The following is a 19495-nucleotide window of genomic DNA, read 5'->3' as shown; positions in this document are numbered from 1 at the left end:
CAACTGACAAGGAGGGGTCCTATAAATCTTAAAACTCTATTGCCTTTCCCTCAACAATTACTCCTACGTGCAGTCTTGCAAATATGGCCAGCCCTCCTGTGAGTCTAGATCTCAATGTCCTGTCCGTGTCAACTCACAAGCCCCAGATTGCCAAGATTTTCTATGTGTATGATGTGCACCGAATGATTATACAGTATTTGTCCCTTCGACAGCTCCAGGGGTATGGCTTGGTTTGCCGAGTCTCACAAAACACTGTGCAGGGCCTGCTCTGCTCATGCAACAACGTTGTCAGGCTCCTTGCTCAGTTTCTACCATTGCATCACATACCCTACTTTTGTTGCGTCCAGAAGGCCACAGGTACACTGATAGGTGGCTCCATGGCCTTGCAACTCTTTGTGCGTCAGAAATATGGACGTTCCGACCTTGACCTATATGTTAACCAGCTACATGTTGGAGACTTAACAGATGTGCTCCAAATCGGCATCAGATGTGAGAGGGTGGCCTCACCTGCGTCACTGAGGAAAGGGAGCGCGGATGTTGCCGAAGAGCTTTACCTGACATGCGGCGTAGACGGAGTGCAAGATTTCGTGACACCTACCGGGCGTGTAATTCAAGTCATCACCACGCGTTCGGCACCGGTTTGGTCTATATTGAGGCACCACTCTAGTGAGTCTGGCCCTCACCTGCCCAAGTCACAACACACTAACGGTGGCAGCCACCGTCATAAACTTCATCAGTGCTTCTTACAGTTATGCACTATATGGACGTGAGACGCTGGGAGACTTCTTTGCACTCTACACATGACATGGTGATGATGTCATTGCTGTCAGGACTAAATACAAGGGAAGAGGATGGGAGACTATCGACTATGGTGGCAGCCCTCCCTCAGAGACTGATGCAAGCACGTTCGCCGACATGGACAGGGAGGTCAGTGATGCACAAACTTGGATCATTAAACTCAACACGACATCTTTATATACCCAGGGGGCCGAATCGGCGGCCGTGAGCAAGGCAGATGTGAACGTTGCCAAGTCAAATCCGCTTGACAGCCGGGAGAGGGTGGTGCGGTCGCAATCTTGGGCACTGGGCTATCATCCCTGGGGTGAAGCTTTTGTGTGCGTGGCCCCGCCAGCCAAGTTAGTGGAAACAGATGATCAGTGTCCATTCACAAAGCCTATCGGCACCGACATAGAGGACGAGGACAAGTAGTACATAGACTACCTGCACGAAAGCAATGTGTTAAGGGACAACAACGATTGTGAGAAAAATGCTGTCGTAAAAGGAAGGATGTGATTTCACCCTAATTGGGACAGTTCCAAGGCTGGGGACCTTGCTTTTCAAGCAAGGTAATACAGTAATCAACCGCCCAATGGGACAAGTTCGAATGCGGAACGTGCTACTTCAGAAATTCGCATCGGACACATGAGAAAAGTTTACGGACACTTTTGTAAGTACTCAAGACATGATCTGTGATTTTTCCATATTTTTTGAGGTGAGCATTTCTGTGTTCTACACTACATATGTCGAGAGCTCCATCCTAGCCAATGGGACAGTCACAACTGCCCTAAAACGGCTCGGCCCGCCAGGGCCGCCACGCGGTGGCTTGTTGATTCTCACGCGTAATCCACCACCTCTCGTGAGTTCTAACTTCTCCCCGCACTCTCTCGTTGTTGGGCATGGTCAAGAACATTCTTGCAGGGCACAGGACATGTCTCGGAGCTTCTATAGCATCCAGATTAAGGGTAAAGTCAGAGAGGCAAGATTGAGACAACGAGACAGGGGGAGTCGGCGACACCTCCCTTTTTGGCCTGTGACCCGAGTGACTTTCCTAATGGAAAACGAGCTTCGACCGTCCAGGCAGCCTGTCCTTGAATTGCAACATAACTGACACTAATACCTTGGTGATAACCTCCAATGCAGGGCTAAACATTAGCGTAGATGCCTGAGGTGACGCTAACCAAGTTTTAAATCGATTGCCGCAAGATTCATCGAGAAACTTTACTGTCACGCTGTTGTCTCAAGCGGAAACAGGCTTGAAATGTCAAACATAGCCTCGCGTAATATTTCTGGCTTGCGCTACAGGCTTATGAGCACGCTAGCAGATGGAGGATAGTTCTCGGATCCCGTCAAAAAAATATCGAAGCAGAAACTCCACAGGAACGGCCGTGGGAGACGTTTGTCTCAATGGCTGATGGTGTCCCATTGGGCGGTTGATTACTGTAGCCCTAGCATGCTACGAAATTCTCTCATTCTTCACGTAGGGAGCCTTCTCTTCCTTCCTTTTTGGAGTTTATTTAATTCCATCTACTCCCCCTCGGAATACCGAGCCGAGGATTTCGTCGATCAGCAACGGTCAATCTGTCTTCAATGAACGGTACTTGATGAAGTTTTTACAATAGCTCTACCACCACACACTTGCTACGTAAACGGTAATCAGACAGGAAATCCTGCCGTCTCAAGCCGTCCACACTCTCGCAATGAGCTCAGTGAGACCTACGGACGGCCGATTAGCCATCGAAATCACAAGCGCCGGTTGCGGCACTCACCAATATCGTTCGTATTGAACTGGTAGACGCCAACGAGCACACCAACGGTCGCCGTCCTCAGAGTCCAGCTCACGATGGGCCCAATGAGGGGGAACTTGCGCGGGTGGAGGTAATCCACAATCATCGAGTCGAACTACACCGTCTTACTGTAAGTATATGCATATCACCAAGATCAAACAAAGCGAATGCGCACCCCAATGTGACTATGCATGACCAGGCTGATGCCGAGTATGCCATCGAGGATGGGGTAGTTTGTTCCGGAGGTTACGAAGGCGGCTGCAGTGAGCGGAACCAGCCCGGCTGAGAGGAGTCTTTCGAACGCCCAGTGGTACGAGCCATGCGACCTGGAAGGCGGCGGGAAGGTCGTTGGGTCGTTTACAGTGCCCTTGTAGATGGCTACGCTTCCGAGATGAATGGAAGCGCGGAAGGAAGATAAATGGACTCACGACCACCGGGAACGTAAGCAGTGGAGGCAGCGTGTCTCACTATGATAAATGAATGGCGTTCAGTGGCTGCAGCGTTCGTAATGCCCGCTCAGCAACGCGCACCTTGGTGAGCAGCAGCAGGCAGTCTGCGGGAAAGCGTCGTTCTGAGCATCGAGGTGGACATTGAGAGGAAAGGAGGTCCGGAATCGCCCGGCCAATGAAACCGCGTGCTTTATGGCGAATTGTTTACTTAGGGGACTTGGACGTCAAAATCATAAAATTGAATGCGACAACAGAGATACAGGCAGCTCGCGAAAAATAGTGAAGGACATGATCATCCAAGTAGTAGTAAGGGGTAAAGAAACATGAACCATCACTGGAACATGAGTGTGTAGTACGTGAACGTAAACGACGATCCCGGCTTGTCCTCTACAAGACAATGCAATGGTGCTTCTTGCTCCCCTTGGACCGGGTCAGGAGCGCAGCACGGGTGGCATACTGGAACACCTCGCGCACTCCCTCGCCCGACTTGGCGGAGCATTCCAAATAATGTCTGGCACCAATCTTCTGGGCAACAGCCATGCCCTTCCCACACACGAGTCAGCACCAAGCACGCAACAACGAAACAGCGCCAAAGAGCGTACCTCTTCCGGGGTAACCGGCCGCTGGCTCGTCTTTCTGAGCTCCTCAATCACACGCGGGTCCTTCCTGAGGTCCTTCTTGCAGCCGACGAGGATGATGGGCAGCCCAGAGCAGAAGTGGAGGACTTCGGAAATCCACTGTGTGATTTGCGAAAGCGGTGTTCCATATCGCATAGCATAGCATTACGTCAAATCGGTTCCGGTTGAGTGCACAGACGAGCGACGACTCGGGCGCAAAGTACGCACCTTTTCTTGGACGTTATCTAACGAGTCAGGCGAGTCGACGGCGAAACAGATGAGGATGACGTGGGAGTCGGGATAACTGAGGGGGCGAAGACGATCGTAGTCTTCTTGCCCAGCCGTATCCCACAACGCCAACTCGACATGTTTGCCATCGACTTCAACATCCGCCACATAGTTCTCGAAAACGGTGGGCACGTAGACCTACAAATCCGTTAGTCACATTATCAATCACCACCAGCACCAACTGCAGGCGCGCAACCGCAACAGCCTTCTGCATCAGCAAAAAGGACCGGTAACGCACCTCAGGGAATGTTCCTTTCGAAAAGACAATCAGCAGACAGGTCTGGAGACAGAAACGGTCCGTCAGTGGGTCTGTAGTCCAAAATCGTTCCATATGGGCGAAAAGGCGCACCTTGCCACAAGCACCATCACCAACGATGACTAGCTTCCTTCTGATATCGGCCATTTGGATGGATGGGATGGGGCGGGGTGAAAGTGAGCAACAAGGAGGGAGTGTAGACGACGAGGTTGTGCTGGTTGAAAGAGTTGAGGACGGCACTCAAACTGGCGGTCGCCCAGCTTTCAGGCGCCGCTCAAATTGTCTCAGAATACGTAATGTCCTTGGCCTGTGCACTGCCGCAGCCCGTGACCTGCCCCTCTCGCCAAAATAACGCGATTTATTATAATGCACTATCAACAACTAAAGTAAAAGTAAACGCAACGCGACTCCCAGAGACAAGCACATAAAAGACAACAAATGATAGAATAATGTATAATACAACCAGACCACCCTTAACCGTCAGCAGCCTCCTTCTCCAGCTTCTTCTTCATCACGCTCACTAGAAAGAACAAAAATAAGTCGCGTAGCCAGCAGCAACCATCTGACACCGACCTTCGCGAGAGACCTGTCCGGAGGTCATCCAGCCGGGAGGGAAAGCGGCCACCACCTTCTGATATACCGACTTCCTCAGCCCTTGTTCACTGACAGTAGCCATCGAATTTTCAAACGCACTGCAAATCAAAGATCCATCATCAGCTGTGCCGCCCGGGAAGATCCTACAGAAAACAAAGCAAGCACCACCCACTTCTTCTCGTTTTCCAAGCGACACAGTTCGTTGCTGATTGAAACCAACTGCCATATGATCAGCTTCATCGCGTCGGAGAGCTTATACCGCTTCGTCGGCGCATTCTCTTTCGCCGAGGTGCCGGCACCAGATGTATCAACCTGTGACGGCGGAGGACCGTCAACTTCCATGTCGTGCGTAGGCGGCTCTGGGTCCTCTGTTGGTGGCCGACTCGGCTGTTCACCACTCCCCGCACCAGCCGACGACCCTCGGCCTAATTCAGTCTCCACGCGCAACTGCTCCTGCCGCTGTGCTGCACGTAAAAGGGCGTTCGTAAGTCAAGCCGCTCGAACCGGGAAGGAAGCCTACCCCATTGACTCAGAGTCCGTTCGTACTCCTCTTCCGCCTTTGCGAACCCCGCCTTCGCCAGGTCAGCAAGTTCTGCCAGCAATTCGTCCTGCCGATCAGTCAGAAGTTTGCAGTGATCTATGAACACTGTCCGTTTGATGAGTTTCTATCAAATGTGTTATATTTCAGATACGTAGATACGGCCCGGAAAGGACATACGGTCATGGTGAACTTGTTATAGGGGAACAGTTCCGGCATGAGCGCGAAAAAGTAATCATCATACTGGTCGAGTTGGATGGCTTGCACGGCGATAGAGTTGAGCAAGGGCTTGATAGACGGCGGAAACTTTCCCTTCTGCCCCCAATCCTCTGTGCATTTCATCATATGAGTGAGATGCGCGCTGCGCACCACCGAGTATAAAACGCACCGTTCGCTATCGCCTGTTTCAGAGTCTTGAACGACTCCTGGAGATCGGGATGAAATGTCTCGACATCAATCATTTTCTTCTTCTTGCCGCCTTCCATCACCGACAGATGTCGCTTGCCCTTCACAAGCGTGTGTCCGAGCAACCCAACTGAGCCTATAGACGGAACAGGTTTGTTGCGCGGTGTCCCAAGCTCGTCTTCAGCATCGGACATCAGCGCAATAGGCGCATCCTTCGTCCCGTCGGTCTTGATCGACGCCAACGCGCGATGCTGCGTCGAAGTGGAAGGATCCGTATGATTCCCCTTCTTAGCTTTCTGCTTCTTCGGCGATCTGCCATACATAGCCTATGTTTCAAAGAGAACCTTGCATCATGACAAATGCGCACGTACTTGTCTTTGAGCAACGCGACCTCTCCGGAAGACACGTAGAACCCCTGCTGCTTGGTCTGCGCAAAATATGTCCGCTCGTCGATGGCGAGTTCCGAGTCATCAATAAAGGGGTCGTTAACGTCGTAGTACTCGGCAGCCAGTGTCTTTTTCTAGCATGGGCTCATTAACGAACTCTAAAAAGACGAAGATATCCACGGCATACCTTGCGTTTCCGAGGTGGTCTCAAGCCATCTTTGATTTTCTCATCATCATCACCCTCGCTCTCGCTGGTGTCGCGCTTGACCGGTATCGGTGTTGGCGGACGCTGGCCCGTCTCTTTTGACAGGGACGAGATATCCACTTCATAGTTACTAGGCCCGCCGAGTTTGATATCAAGCCGGATTGTCTGTCGTGGAGGTTGCGGCGGCGGGGGCGGCGGTGACGGTGACGGTGTGCGTGGTTTGTGGCGCACTGACTTTGGTTTGGCTGATACGACCTTGGACGACGATGAGGATGGTTTTGAGGGTGGTGGATGTTGTTCAGGGGGAGGAAGGACGATGGGAAGGTTGACGGGAGATTGAGCGCGGCTTGAAATGCTGATGGCGCTGTTGTTGTCGTCGACGATGTGGACGTCGTCAGGGACCACGAGGACGTCGGCGCCTGTGGCTGGCATCGCGATGAGTTCGTCGTGGAAGACGGCGAGGGAGAGGAGGGGAGGGAGAGGGGAATATCTGATAGAGAATAAGAAATGATCTGCGTCGTCGCACAGCTGTTGGCAGGCTTCCGCACCCGAAAACGCCCTTTTCAATCGCTTTTCTCTACTGCAAACCCCACTCGCAACGGCCCAACAGCATTCGCAATCTGATTGGCTCGGCATTTCCCATCTTCCACTCGACAAGAGAAAAACATACAAAAAATACAGAAAAATACACGTCACAAAGCGCATGCAACAGAATCACAGCGGCGTGGACATCACAAATAGTGTGAGTCACTTCTGAAGGTCGCTCGTCGCAATAACCACAATATAGAAAATAGATAAATCACTTTCAGACGGCGAAGCTGAGATGGTGAAACATCCCCGGTAACGATGTATGCAATTCGGGGATCAATGGCCGTGTTCTGTCGGCGGATGCGGCATCCCCGAAGATAATGTGAGACAAGTACACGGAGGAGAGCATGTTCGTTCCGGGTCCGATATGAAAGTCTCACGGTCACGATCAACTATTGGCAGTGAGCTGCTTGTTATCCAACCACCTCAATGTCCTCGTTCTGGCGACCAACACCGCTTTCTTCTCTGGATGTTTTCAATAAAAAACTCAGGGTCGAGGATACTCGCCGAGCGACACAACAGAACGCCTATAAACCTGCCTAGAGCTCGAGAAATCGACTGTAGCTAAGACCGTCATGCACGCCAGAGTCCTTGGCTACTTGATTTTGCATGCACCGAACCACACAGCAGAAGCAGAAAACGCCAAGAGCATCGTTTCTTGCGCTGGGAATAGAGAAAAACTGGATGAGTTGGGAGAGTCCTTCGTCAAGTGGTTCATCAATATCTGTAAGCACGATACGACTATAGTCAGAAGGAGCAAAGGCCGGACCCCTACCCCTTCACACCCCCCTAGTCGACCGTCGTTTGATCGAGAAAGAGAAGTAATGGCATCTACACATTTCAACGTGGGCGTGGATGAGCAAGGAGAGCCAACCGACAAAGTACATTTCATTCTAGTATCCCTTCTGCCGTCACCAAGTCTTTGTTTGTCAGAACAAGCTTGCAGCATCGACTTGTCCGTCTTGAAGCGTTTCGGCTATCCAGTCGAGACATTAAACGGCGTTGGAGTCCATTCCCTGGTCAATATTATGACATTACAGGCAGACGTCCATGATCTATTTGATCGTTTACAATTATGGTTGGAGGCCACGGTGAGTATTCTCTTATCCCCACCTCAGGACCTTCTTTTCCAACAACTATCGGTTTCAGGAAATCCCCCATCGCTATCGTATCCAATCTTCCAGGCGCATCGGAGCTATTGTCAGGCGGCGGGAGTTTGTAACGTTTACGACCAGCGATCCGCATCGTTTCCCGCTACCGTCCCCAGAGCTTCTCGCCCTTCATGCAGCTTGCGCCAAGGTCGCCAACCTTTCCGGTGCCGCTGAATTTCTGGATAAGGTTGATCGAGATCTCGAGGAGCTTGATGTCCTCAAGGCAAACGGGGACTCGTCTGAAGTATTAGATGTTGCTATTTGGCGCTTGGCGCATGCAATGTGAACATAAGCCGTGAAGGGTTTTACGGTCGCACTACGCAAAGGATTAACCAGGAAATAACCTTCGCCCTTTTCCCAGAGCACCACGCTCCACCTCAGCAATGCCCAATTTTTCGCTGTACAAATGCGGGAATGTACTATCTGCGCCCCATCTCCGCTCACTATTTGCCAAATACGTATAAGGAACACCCCGAATCACTGGAACACCCAGTTTGCGCACCTGGCGCCGACGGTGACTCCCAAGGACGTTTTTCTCAATCGCTCGGAATGAGATGCATACATGCGCGGCTCGTTGGTGAAGAACAGCTTCAGACTTCCCATGCAGTGGAGAGACGGATGAACCTCGGTTCTACATCAAACTCGCTAATCGGGAGCCTCTCTTACAACGGGTCTGGAGGGAGGGGGCGTGGACGCGTGGACGAGCTTACACGCATAGGTGACGTTGGGGAGCCTCGGCCATGATAAATCGATTATCGAGGGGCCGAAGGTAAGCTCTCAGAGGCTGAGTTTGAATGAAGATCTGATTGTACTATACATATGTAGTAAATCAAGGTTCGGTCCACGCAAGGGACTGTGGGCGCAACACTCTATATATACATCAGCGGTAGCAGTAGAAAATGGCACTTTGATTCCATGTCGACTTTTGCCACCTCATGGCTGGGCTTTGTGACGACCGACGAATATCGCGCAAATCCGCAGTCGATGAACGATGAGCTGCAGCCGTTAGGAAAAGATGCCGGATGCATGAGGTGCGTTGCACAGTACGCGTCGAGGACGGCTTGATCTAGTGGTGTGCAGAGTATACCACGGAGTTCAGCACGAAGACCCAGAATTTGGCTACTTGATACCCGGTGCGTTCACACAGGATAATAAAGTGCCTACCACACTGACGCGGGATACATCTAGTATGGCCCTCCTCCGAGAGCAGACAGACGTTCCGGGAAAGCCAACGGAATACAGAAGTTCAAACTGTGATCCTTGCCACCAAAGTCGGCACGATTGGTGAGGCGATGGGCGTGGACTTCAAGTCCAATCCAGCGCCGGTATTCGAGGCCGGCATTGTTGAGGTGTTGATGGTTGAGCTCAAAGATGGCAAGACCGCGGCTGATATTGCACCCTACCTCGACGAGATGACTTCGATGAGAGGGCACGGTGTCGTGGACGGAACATGGGGTACATCGGACAAAAGTGATGGACAGATTGTCGTGGTCATTGGTTGGAAATCAATTGAGGCGAGTCTGATACAAGCCGCGCCAAACCGTCTGACGACATTACCCAGGCACACCAAGCGTTTGTAGCGGCGGGGGCAACAGAGAGCCTCAAGACGATCATGGGCAGTATTTTAGAAATAGCAACGCTGAAGGCCAACCATGTGCAACTGCATCACTTTGTATTGGAGTAGCTGGAGTCATTTCACCTCATAACAAATCTCCTTGTAGTTTTTACCTACTAGTTGGGCTGTCGAGAGTTGCAACAAAGCGAGTTTGCAAGTGATATGCAGCTTCTCGTTTACCTCTATCCGCGATTGATATCCACCTTCAACGAAACGCTTTATTTGACAAAATTATACCACAGAAGCCCACAGAAGGTAGCTCAGCATTGGTCTATATAAGAGGACGTGAGCTCACTATCCCTGACTCTGGGTGTACTCACAGCCCGCTCTCCAGCGGAACTGGCCCACTCCGACAAGACGCTTCAAAATGAGCGGTTTCGAACGGCAGAGAACGTGCTTGATCTTGTATGCCTGATCATTCAAGATGACGATGCGAGCGAGTGCCAGATCAAATGCGGCAGACCATGTTCACGCCAAGGCGCATAGAGACGAGCGAGAAAAGCCCTTCTTGGGTTCTATTCTCATGATCAGATTACTCGACTTATCATAATCTCGAATAAAGCACTGGTTTACGAGCCTATTCTTGGGTGAGAATATTCATGGCCTTTGGGGGCAAGAACACTAGCGTGATGATAGAGCGCAAGGCGAAACTGCTGGAGTGTGACTGGAAAGGAACTTCGGGATGAATGCGACGAACTGGCATCATACGTAGGTTGCTGAGAGATAAGTAAAGACTTGAAGCAGACAGTGGAATAATACCTCTTGTATTGTGCTACTGGAATTTAGAAAAATGAGTACAGGGAATGAAAAGCAGTAATGCTAGGGAGTGATTTGTCGACCCACGATCTATGTCGGTAGATGTGTCGTACGTCTCTCCGCCAGCGTATAACATAATCCCATTCATCGTCTCCAAACCCAAGAGCGGTAGGATGGATGATCGGGTGCAGACACCCGATGGAAAGCTCGACTGAGGCGTAGAGGCACGCACACAGACGGGGGGATACACCATCTAGCTGATTTGATATGCGTTACAGGTTATTGTGTGGAATATGTACATGAGCGTGTTGGACGAGACAAGATAAATAACATACAACGAGAACAAGAACTAAACGATTCCAAATACGTTAGAAATATGCAACAGCCTAGCATCAATAAATGGAATCAGTCCCTCGGGAAAATGCCAAATAATGAGAGCAGATAAAGCAATGGACAACAATCATGGAACACCATAACCATAAGCAGAACTCTCTAACCCGGCCTTGCTAACTCGCCGCATCGGTTGCAAGGTCTGCTCGTCTACGGGAGCGCGACGCGCATGCCGCCATCTACCCTGCGCGTCCTTAATCTCCATGTCTTGCCCCACTTCGGCGCGTACACTTCCTACCAACAATGTCCCAGCGCTCATCGGTCCAGCATCGCCCTCCCCTCCCAACCCGTTCCCAATCGGCTCCAAGGCTGACACTGGGCCGGCGGTGGTGAACACAGGGGGCAACGATTCACGAATATGACCACCGCGCCTTCCACCAGCACCAACGCCGTGGTATGCCTGGTTTACGCTACTATCCCCTTGCTGTCCTCCGGGAACCGACGGCTGTACGCCAATACTCTTTCCGCCCAATTCTTCTTCCTCGAATGTCATAAGCTCCGAGACGAAGCCAATGTTAGGCGAGATGCCTTTCCTACGCTCGAGGACGAACGCATAGGCTTTTGATAGCGTCCAGTGATTTGCGTGTATCAGATAAGCGATGATAGCCGTCACCGAGCGCGATTTTCCAGCTTTGCAATGTACGAAGGTGGGGGCACTATGCAGGCGAGCGTCGTCTGAGAATCCAAGATATAAGCATCATTCTAATTCGATGGGATGGCCGACTGACCAAGTATATCGCAGACTTCCCTCACCTTGCCCACTACGCCCTCTTCCTCGACATGGTCCCTCATCGCTATTTTCGTATACTTTTCAAAGGTCTGTGCGAGAGCTAACCCATGGTCATTCTCGTCGCACTCGATGGCAAGGTTTAATATTCGTTTGACCCCATGATCTTTCAGCATCTGCAGATGGTCCTCGGCAGACGGCTCTGGGCCCAGGAACAGGAATTGCGGGAGGATGATAGAAACAGTGAAGGGTGGATGTGGGTCTTCTGTTGTCGGGGGACCGTCGGTATCGTCGCTTCTTGGGTCGTGGTCGAGGTCGGAGTGGTGGGGAAACGAGCTGCCAAACGCTGTAGGTGGAGGATCCATGCCGAATGACATGGCCATCGGTGACCGAGGAAACTCTGCATGAGATGGTGACGCAGGGTACGAGATATCGCCGTTTGAAGACGAGTCGCTAGAAACAACATCCACACGGGGTAAGAACGGAGGAAATCCGGGCGCAGGAGATGACGAATCCGGCCGTGCAGTCTTCGGCGACGGAGGAATCCCGTTCTCGTTCCGCGTATCGTCAAACCCATTCAAGCGGCCTTCAAAGACAGGTGCTTTCGGAGTCCCTGGTGAATGCGGCGGCGTATAATATGGCGTAAGCCTATCCTCTCCTCCCTTGTCCCGCGATCGCCCACGTTCGCCTTCACCAAGCTTCTCTCCGGTGTTATCATCATCCTGCATTGCCTGCCCACCGGTCACCGTCTGCGCCATCTTCCCGTAGCCTGCGTTCAGGAATCCCCAGTCGACCGGACTCCTCATGGCCTGGTTCCCGTGCCCCCCATAACCACTTCCTCCAATGCTACTACCCCAAGCCAAAGTGCCATCAACACCGCTGCCTCCGCCTCCGCGAAAGTTGTTAGCGAACCCGCCCCCATCGCCAATAGCACTTGGCGGTACACTTAGCGTCGCTGAACGCCCTTTGACCGACGGCCCAATCCCTGTCGTGCGTAAGCTGAGTTTCGGGAGGCGTTCAGCAGATTTCGTCCGCGTCGCAGACTTAATGTCTAATCGCGGAAGGGAACTGACAGCGGCTGCCGACTTGATGTCCAAGCGTGGTAGACCCTCCGTCGACTTGATATCTAGTCCAAGCTTTGGCTTCGTGGGTTCGACGCCTACGAGATATAAGATATACTGAGCAACGCCCAACAAAAGAAAGCGTGACAGTCCAAACCTGTACTTATAGACGGTAACTTTTCCACTGATCTTGTGTTCAGACGTTGAATGCTTGGCCTGCGGAAATTTGAAGGTGGTAGTGGCTTTCGGAAAGATAGATGAGGATGGGATTGGGAAGGCGGCGGTGATGGCGAGGAATCAATGATAAGATGATTTGGTATCGCGACACTAATTTTGCCACGACCTAGAGAACCAGGGGTACCAGAGGGTGTGGTACTGGGCTGCCGGCCAGGCGAAGATGAAGCTGGCCCCAGACTTGATGACTTAAATCGTCCATTCATGTACGGGGATATGGGTGAAGACGCTGCCATAGCCGAGGGCATCACAGGCATGGGTGAGCGAGGAGGGTCGCCAAGGTATGAGCTAGTATGCGCGGTCAGATACGATGTGGGCGGGGAGACGTGGAGATGATGTAATCTGGTCGGAGACGGAGAGGAGACGTTGGACGAAGATCCTTGCGGATTGGGCGACAAGTTGGGCGAACTCGAGGATGTGGTGAAGTCTTGCCGTGATTCTGAGGGCGACGCGGTAGCAGACGAGCTCAAGTCTATCTCTGGCAGCTGCTTCGACCGCGCGGCCGTTTGTGTGTCCAGTTGGAACAAACCAAGGGAAGGGAGCTTTTTTATGGAGGGAGTGTCGTTTGGCTTCGGTTTCTTCGCATCGGGCTCCGTTAACCACCCACCATTCCCAACGAAGGCAGATCCAGTCGTGCTGTTGCCAGCTACGATATAGCCTGATGCAAAATCCTTCCGACTCAGCGCGGCTGCGAAGCCACCTTCGAGATAACATAAACGGCCAGTAGAGATGCCCCGTAGTATTGGTTCCAGGATATACAGAAGAGTCCAAGAGGCACTATTAGGATCTTCTTTCTGTAAAGCATCCATATGGTGATCGTAGACGACGAGCGTGCCGTCCCATCGTGCACTGGGCTGGCCTTGGACGAGCAGAGAGTCCCACACAGTGAGCGACTCGTCAGTTGTAATATACTGACGAAGAGAATGTAGGGTGGGGAACGTGGTACTCGTCACTGAGCGCTTCTGCTTCCGCGTGCGCTTCAGAAGAAGACTCGGAATCGCAAGGTTGACGGAATCAACTACATGGGCAGCGAGGTGGACTGGCGGGGGGCGGGTATCAATCATGAGTGGACGGGTATCTGTGATGGCAAGAATCGACTGCAGGTGGTCGAGTGTTATGGGCGTAGGCACGAGGGATGTTTGCATGGGAGGTGATAGCGGGGGGTGGCTGATAAGGAACGATGTTGGTGAGGGATTGTGTTCGGACAGCGGTGTGAAGTAGTTGGAGATGATACTCGTCGCGCTCATGGGCTCGTCGCTGACATTGGTGTCCGTTGTCGAAACACTCACGTCCGTATCCACCGTATTTACGTCAGTGTCGACATCCGTTTCGGTGTCATCGGTCGAGCTTGTGGAATCGACGGCGTTCCAGGGTGAGCCTGGCGATTTCGACGACGAGTACGACACCGAGGACGATGGCGAGCGCACAGTTGTGTTGGGTGACGGCGAAGGCGACGGGGCAGGCTCAGTCGGGGTGAGAGACGCCTGCGAAGAGGGCTTCCGCAGACGCTGGAAGCTTGGGGATTTAGATAGCAGGGATTTTGCCGACGCAGGCGATTCTGAGTTCGCGGACGGCGTCAAGGAGACCTTCGGGAGACGCTGCGACGAGCGTATTGGACGCAGTCGGAGGTTCTTCTGTACAGACTTGCGAAGCTTCTCGAGGGCGCGTAGGTCCTTTGACAACTCGTCCGCATCACCGTCGTCACCCAAATCCAGTTTGATATCATCATCTGCGCCGTCGTCCTTGTCCTCATCACCGTCCGAGTCCAGAGTCAAAATGGGCAGCGTTCTAGAGTGTCTATGGACGCCGTTCGAGTACGGCGGGCTGATCGTGTCGTCGTCGTCGAGCTCGGGGCCTATATACGCGATCAAAACTGACGGGCCTGTGCCAGATACCGAATGTTACGCACCGTCGGCGTCGAGGTCGACATCCTCGTCACTGTCCGAATCGAGGGAGATATTTGAAGATTCACTGGGCTCTTGGTGGAAAAGAGCAAGATTTGGGGGTTTCGTACGCTTCGTCGTCCTCTGCATCGCGCTCGAGGGAGAGCTGAGGATGCAATGTGAATTATGTGGACGTGATGGTCGTCAGTTTGTGATGGTGAGATATTTCTAATGATCGTGCGAACAGACTGCCACAAGTACATCGCCACGTGCATTTCCATATTCGGAATCCCGCCCTCCCGACCACCCGCTGAGTACAGGTCTACGAGTGGCCAGATTCCCTTCTCTTCCCCCGGTTTAACGACAACACAACGCTCCCGCCACCTGTCGCCAGTCCTCCTCCAGTTCTGGTGCTCCTTCCATACCCCGTCTGCATATTGAGCGGCGTTCTATAATCCTTCTTATCCGCATCCCACGTCGCGAACATCCTCGCATCAGGCAGCACAGCCGTCTTAGCCGCCTCTCTTCCTCCCCCATCACCTTTCTCATCATCATCAACGTCTTCCTTGTCCATGCCATTCTTATCTTTGTTCTTGTCCCCTTTGCCACCCTTTGCCTTGCCAGCATTCGCAGACGACGCCGAGTTCGCCCCGCCGTTCCAAGGTGCAGGCGAGCCGCTTCCATACGTGAGCTTCTGCGTGCCGCGCATGATAACCGGCGGATGAGATAATCGACTTGTTCTTGTCAAAATCGCTGGCTGTTCGATATCATTAGCAATTAATTTGCCATCATAATTAAAAGAACGGAACGATGAACGGCCGAAAAATATTGCGCAGTATCAGACAGAAAGTGCTCACCGGAAGTACCCTTCGCGCCAACTCGGGGATCCTTGACGACTGCTGACTGACCAGATGAGCGACCCTCTCGTTGGTAGACACTGCCCTCGGTTGCGCCCCAGGCAACTTCACATCCTTCTCTTTTTCTTTCCCGCTACCGCCGACCTCCATTTTACCTCTAGAGGAGGCGACGGGAAGAGGATGCGTTGGCGCGACAACGGCGCTGCGTGGTACACACGGCCCAACCCCTCCAAACAGCGTGTCCGCGAGCTCCCACCGTGGTGTGCACTGCATCTCAAACATCAGCGACATAGCTATTTTGTGGCGCAGGGGATTGCTGACGCCATTGGCAATGTTGGTGTGGCCGTTGGTATGCGGGTAGCCATATGCGTGCGATGAGTGTGACTGGGAGGAATGCGTGAGGATGTGGTGGTACGCTTTGATAAAAGCGGGCTCCGTCTGGGGCGTAGGCAATCTCGTTGATATTGGGGCTGTGGAAGGGGGAGGAGGCGGTTGGGGTAAGTGCCATTCAGGCACGGAGGATAATGTTGACTCTGAATATGGAACTTGCGAGAGATAGTCAGACGATGTAACCACTTGCGCAGCTGATACGGCGGCAGCCACCACCGGTGCCGTTGGGTTTGGTATGCTCGACTGGCCTTGGATCTCCATCTTCACCAAACCAATGTCCAACCCAGGTTGTGCCGGCTCCTGCGATAAGGAGGCGGGTGGCCCCTCCCCTGGTTCATGTAGTAGACCTCGGCTGCCACTTTCTCCAACTGCCTCTCCATCAGCCACTCGTACTACATCAGTCGACATCGTAGGAAACGGAGGCAGGAAATTGGGGACATGCTGCGGGGCCTGCCAACTAGCCGTGCGTGCGCGTTTCCGAGAAGGTGAACCGGGGTTGGATATCGGAGACAAAGGCAATGTGAGTGGTTGGTGGCCATGCGGTGAGGAGAAAGTCGTTTGTATCTGTGGCAATGAGTACGATGATGGCGATGTCGGTGAATGAAAATGGGGCGGACGCGCCGTTGATGTAGAGGGGGGAGGATGCTCGGCTTTGCGAACAAACGGCGCGCTAGTTTCGAGAACGTTGACGTCGGTATCCATCATCATTTCGTAATCATCGTCCTCGGCATCAGCGTCGGCTTCCGGTTCGTCGCCGGGTGGTCGTCCGTTAGTGATATCGTCAAGCGGTCTGTAGTGCAAGGGGAAGGCATCATCAGTATCCTGTTTGAGTCCGTCCGCCAGGTGTGCTAGAGACGAGGGACAATCAAAACCAAGACTAGAGAAGATCCAAAAGGCGCACCATTGAATTCACCCAACCATGCACCCTTAATCCCGTACCTCCCACTCATCTCACCGCCCTCCGAGACACACCAATCTCTCAGTTCGTCGACGCCTACTCCAAGTTCATCGAGTGCGCATACAGCGTCTCTGACACCAATGCTCCTCCCGCGGCCAGCATGCTCGGCGAACTTCCCGGCCGTGGAGGAGAGAAGCGTAAGATACCTTTCAAGGAGGTCGGTTAGGACGTAGGAAGCTTGACTAGAAGCGCGCGAGAAGTTCTGGGCATGGAGAGTGCGGAATGTGGCAGATTCTAGTATTTTGTGGGCACCGTGATCCATGGCTGGCGCGTTTTGTCGGATATGCGAATGGGAGGGACCTAGTGTCGACGCGAACGGTGAGTGAGGCAAGTCTAAACGCAGTAATATGTTCCCACAGAGACGCATCGGAGACACGTGATTAATCCAAAGTTCCTTCGAGGGCGACAACATAACATGATCCTGAATATTTGTAGCCGTTTTGATCGTAAAGATTAGTATCAGCACTCGCCTAACATCGGGCCCGGGCCATCAGGTAAACTATTAACCGATCATCATTGTCTACATTGTCTATCTCTTGTACCTTCGGTGGTACGTACGGTCATCGATTTCACTGGAGGAAGAAGTTTTAGGCTCAGTGGGTGATGTTTGAACCGCCTGGTCCGCTCGTACGACTCGTGCATCCTCCGTACTAGGTCCCGGCTTGCTGGGGGGAACGTCCTATCAACGCTTCCAGAAGCTCCTGTTGGACCTTCATCCCCGCACTGAGCTCGCGCTATCAGATCCCGTAGCGTCTCAGTGCAATGGCGGGCTTCCTCTCAGATTTATCCTCGCGTTGTCCTTTGCTGTTCTAGCGCAGAGGTTAGACACGTTGAGCGCGAACAAACACTGGTGACATACCCCAAACATGGCAGGCACCTGTTCCTTTCCTCTGCTCTGCTTGCTTGCTGATTGGGTTGTGTTCTCGCTGTCGAGCTCGGTAGGCCTATTGGGGTGACTGATCGCCCTCCGCCATCACCCATCAGCACTTCGTTCATCCCCTTTGCATGCCTCCTATTCGATATTCTTCCTTCCTTTGGCCTCACGCGCAGCACAACGACTATGTGGAGTGGCGAGCCGGCTCTCGCCGTCTGCGAAGAAGATGCGGACCTGTCTGTCGCCTTCACCTTGAAGGTCCGCCAATGTTGCAACAATCAACCAGTCTGTATTCATGTCGACAGTGAATGACTTCCGACACGCCTCCTTGGCAAACATGTACTGGTGTTTATGTGAGCAAAAGTAAAATCCGATGCGAGTGGCCAATTTGACTGACCATATCCGTGCGATGTCGTCTGAACCAGAGCATGGCTGCCCCGTTCCGGATGTACGCCAGAAGACGGGCTTCCAAGTGGGTAAACACTGCGGTCACCTCTACTTGACTGCTGCAAGGGTACCGCAATGGTCGGGTTTGATCCAAGAAGACGTCAGACTCACAGACACTGACCGCCCTGATGCAGCAGTTGAGCTCCATCATGTGTGCAAACCAAAAGGATCGACGAACGCTGCTTGTCCTAGCTTGGGCAGATACCAAGATACTAATGATCTTGCTGGACATCTCCATCATCAGCCTTCACCTTTGCGTCATGCTCCATTCTCAACTTCTCCTGGTCTCGCCCCGCCTCATTCGCGGTTCTTAAAGTGGTGAATTGATCCTTAGTCCTTGCGCTCTTTCTCGGTTCGGCAATCTCTTCTGGACCAGACAACGGTCGTCCTCTGCTCACTGCCATTGCCTGATCAATGTCCACCGGCATCACAGTCTTCTTTCCATCTACCTCTTCTGCTTGCTCCTTGGACTGTGCCTTTACTATTGAGGTTGGCAACCAGACTGAGAATGCTGATGGTCCTCCTACATCCACGTGTTGTCCCCCTCCCGGCGCGCCATCTGTGCTTTGTGGATTGACTTCACCTTTACACTCACCCGCCGCACCGCGAACCTCTTCTTTGCTTCTTGTGCAGCAGTACGAGCACTTGAGGTTGCGAGCCGATGTACGGTCGCCTGCCTAATCATAATGCAGGCACGAAGATCCATCCACTAGTGAATGAGAATGCCCGACATACGAGGCGTGACCCCAGGGCAGATGCAGGTGCGCCCATCGTTGCATCGGGCGTTCCCTGGACGCTCTTTTCCTGGTGGACTGGCTTGGGAGATCGGTGGTTATTGTCCAGTCCCTTTTCCTTGCCCTCCTGGGCCTTTTCCTCCTGTGCCTTTTCCTTTTCCTTGTCCGCCTTTCTTTGCGCCTTCTCAGCCTTCATTTCACCCATACCCCACCTAGTGTTATGGTCCGGTCTGTTCCGAATGCTATCTTTTTCAATATCTTATCTAAACGCGCAGGACGCGCCTATTACTAATTCACATTACGGTACCTTAGTAAGATCCTCACGCATAACACATGTCCGCAGTACATTACCAAGCACCCTCATGGAATCGGTGCGCGTTCCATGGAAAGACGGCTGCAGTAGGCATGTAGTAGTACATGAGGGTTACGCATGTATTTTAGTAGTTAAGCACCAATAACAGGCCCTAGAACGCTAGCTCGTTCTCTTGGGATTTCCACTAGTAATAGTGAGAACTAAGTCAACTACTA

At 52.5% G+C, this 19495-nt stretch overlaps 9 protein-coding genes across 9 annotated transcripts; 3 read left to right on the top strand and 6 right to left on the bottom strand.

Moving 5' to 3' along the window:
• Positions 1-915: 915 nt before the first annotated feature.
• Positions 916-1209, top strand: PC9H_011302 (uncharacterized protein; the record flags this gene model as incomplete). Its single annotated transcript, XM_036780787.1, has 2 exons — positions 916-927; positions 985-1209. The coding sequence occupies 2 exons, from the start codon at positions 916-918 to the stop codon at positions 1207-1209; spliced, it is 237 nt and encodes a 78-aa protein (XP_036626642.1).
• Positions 1210-2455: 1246 nt separating this feature from the next.
• Positions 2456-3155, bottom strand: SDH4 (membrane anchor subunit of succinate dehydrogenase, Sdh4; the record flags this gene model as incomplete). The annotated part of the gene is made up of 5 exons (XM_036780786.1): positions 2456-2493; positions 2547-2679; positions 2740-2942; positions 2993-3031; positions 3095-3155. 5 exons carry the CDS (start codon positions 3153-3155, stop codon positions 2456-2458), a joined length of 474 nt encoding a protein of 157 aa, XP_036626641.1.
• A 245-nt stretch (positions 3156-3400) lies between these two features.
• Positions 3401-4321, bottom strand: RHO1_2 (GTP-binding protein Rho1; the record flags this gene model as incomplete). The annotated part of the gene is made up of 5 exons (XM_036780785.1): positions 3401-3556; positions 3616-3750; positions 3859-4056; positions 4157-4198; positions 4268-4321. 5 exons carry the CDS (start codon positions 4319-4321, stop codon positions 3401-3403), a joined length of 585 nt encoding a protein of 194 aa, XP_036626640.1.
• Positions 4322-4647: 326 nt separating this feature from the next.
• PC9H_011299 (uncharacterized protein) lies at positions 4648-6734 on the bottom strand (the record flags this gene model as incomplete). The annotated part of the gene is made up of 8 exons (XM_036780784.1): positions 4648-4694; positions 4748-4866; positions 4941-5232; positions 5289-5433; positions 5487-5635; positions 5695-6023; positions 6083-6231; positions 6285-6734. 8 exons carry the CDS (start codon positions 6732-6734, stop codon positions 4648-4650), a joined length of 1680 nt encoding a protein of 559 aa, XP_036626639.1.
• Positions 6735-7465: 731 nt separating this feature from the next.
• On the top strand, positions 7466-8327 carry PC9H_011298 (uncharacterized protein; the record flags this gene model as incomplete). The annotated part of the gene is made up of 2 exons (XM_036780783.1): positions 7466-7981; positions 8040-8327. The coding sequence occupies 2 exons, from the start codon at positions 7466-7468 to the stop codon at positions 8325-8327; spliced, it is 804 nt and encodes a 267-aa protein (XP_036626638.1).
• A 629-nt stretch (positions 8328-8956) lies between these two features.
• On the top strand, positions 8957-9725 carry PC9H_011297 (uncharacterized protein; the record flags this gene model as incomplete). Its single annotated transcript, XM_036780782.1, has 4 exons — positions 8957-9072; positions 9122-9174; positions 9230-9559; positions 9613-9725. 4 exons carry the CDS (start codon positions 8957-8959, stop codon positions 9723-9725), a joined length of 612 nt encoding a protein of 203 aa, XP_036626637.1.
• Positions 9726-10872: 1147 nt separating this feature from the next.
• Positions 10873-14857, bottom strand: PC9H_011296 (uncharacterized protein; the record flags this gene model as incomplete). Its single annotated transcript, XM_036780781.1, has 4 exons — positions 10873-11477; positions 11531-12688; positions 12748-14679; positions 14734-14857. 4 exons carry the CDS (start codon positions 14855-14857, stop codon positions 10873-10875), a joined length of 3819 nt encoding a protein of 1272 aa, XP_036626636.1.
• Positions 14858-15029: 172 nt separating this feature from the next.
• Positions 15030-17174, bottom strand: PC9H_011295 (uncharacterized protein; the record flags this gene model as incomplete). The annotated part of the gene is made up of 5 exons (XM_036780780.1): positions 15030-15464; positions 15565-16278; positions 16348-16518; positions 16615-16802; positions 16856-17174. 5 exons carry the CDS (start codon positions 17172-17174, stop codon positions 15030-15032), a joined length of 1827 nt encoding a protein of 608 aa, XP_036626635.1.
• Positions 17175-17924: 750 nt separating this feature from the next.
• PC9H_011294 (uncharacterized protein) lies at positions 17925-19163 on the bottom strand (the record flags this gene model as incomplete). Its single annotated transcript, XM_036780779.1, has 5 exons — positions 17925-18128; positions 18184-18358; positions 18412-18425; positions 18485-18910; positions 18969-19163. 5 exons carry the CDS (start codon positions 19161-19163, stop codon positions 17925-17927), a joined length of 1014 nt encoding a protein of 337 aa, XP_036626634.1.
• Positions 19164-19495: the final 332 nt, after the last annotated feature.

Source organism: Pleurotus ostreatus (genome assembly GCF_014466165.1).
Source record: "Pleurotus ostreatus strain PC9 chromosome Unknown scaffold_9, whole genome shotgun sequence".
Lineage (NCBI taxonomy): Eukaryota > Fungi > Basidiomycota > Agaricomycetes > Agaricales > Pleurotaceae > Pleurotus > Pleurotus ostreatus.
This window is presented reverse-complemented; position numbering and strand designations above follow the sequence as displayed.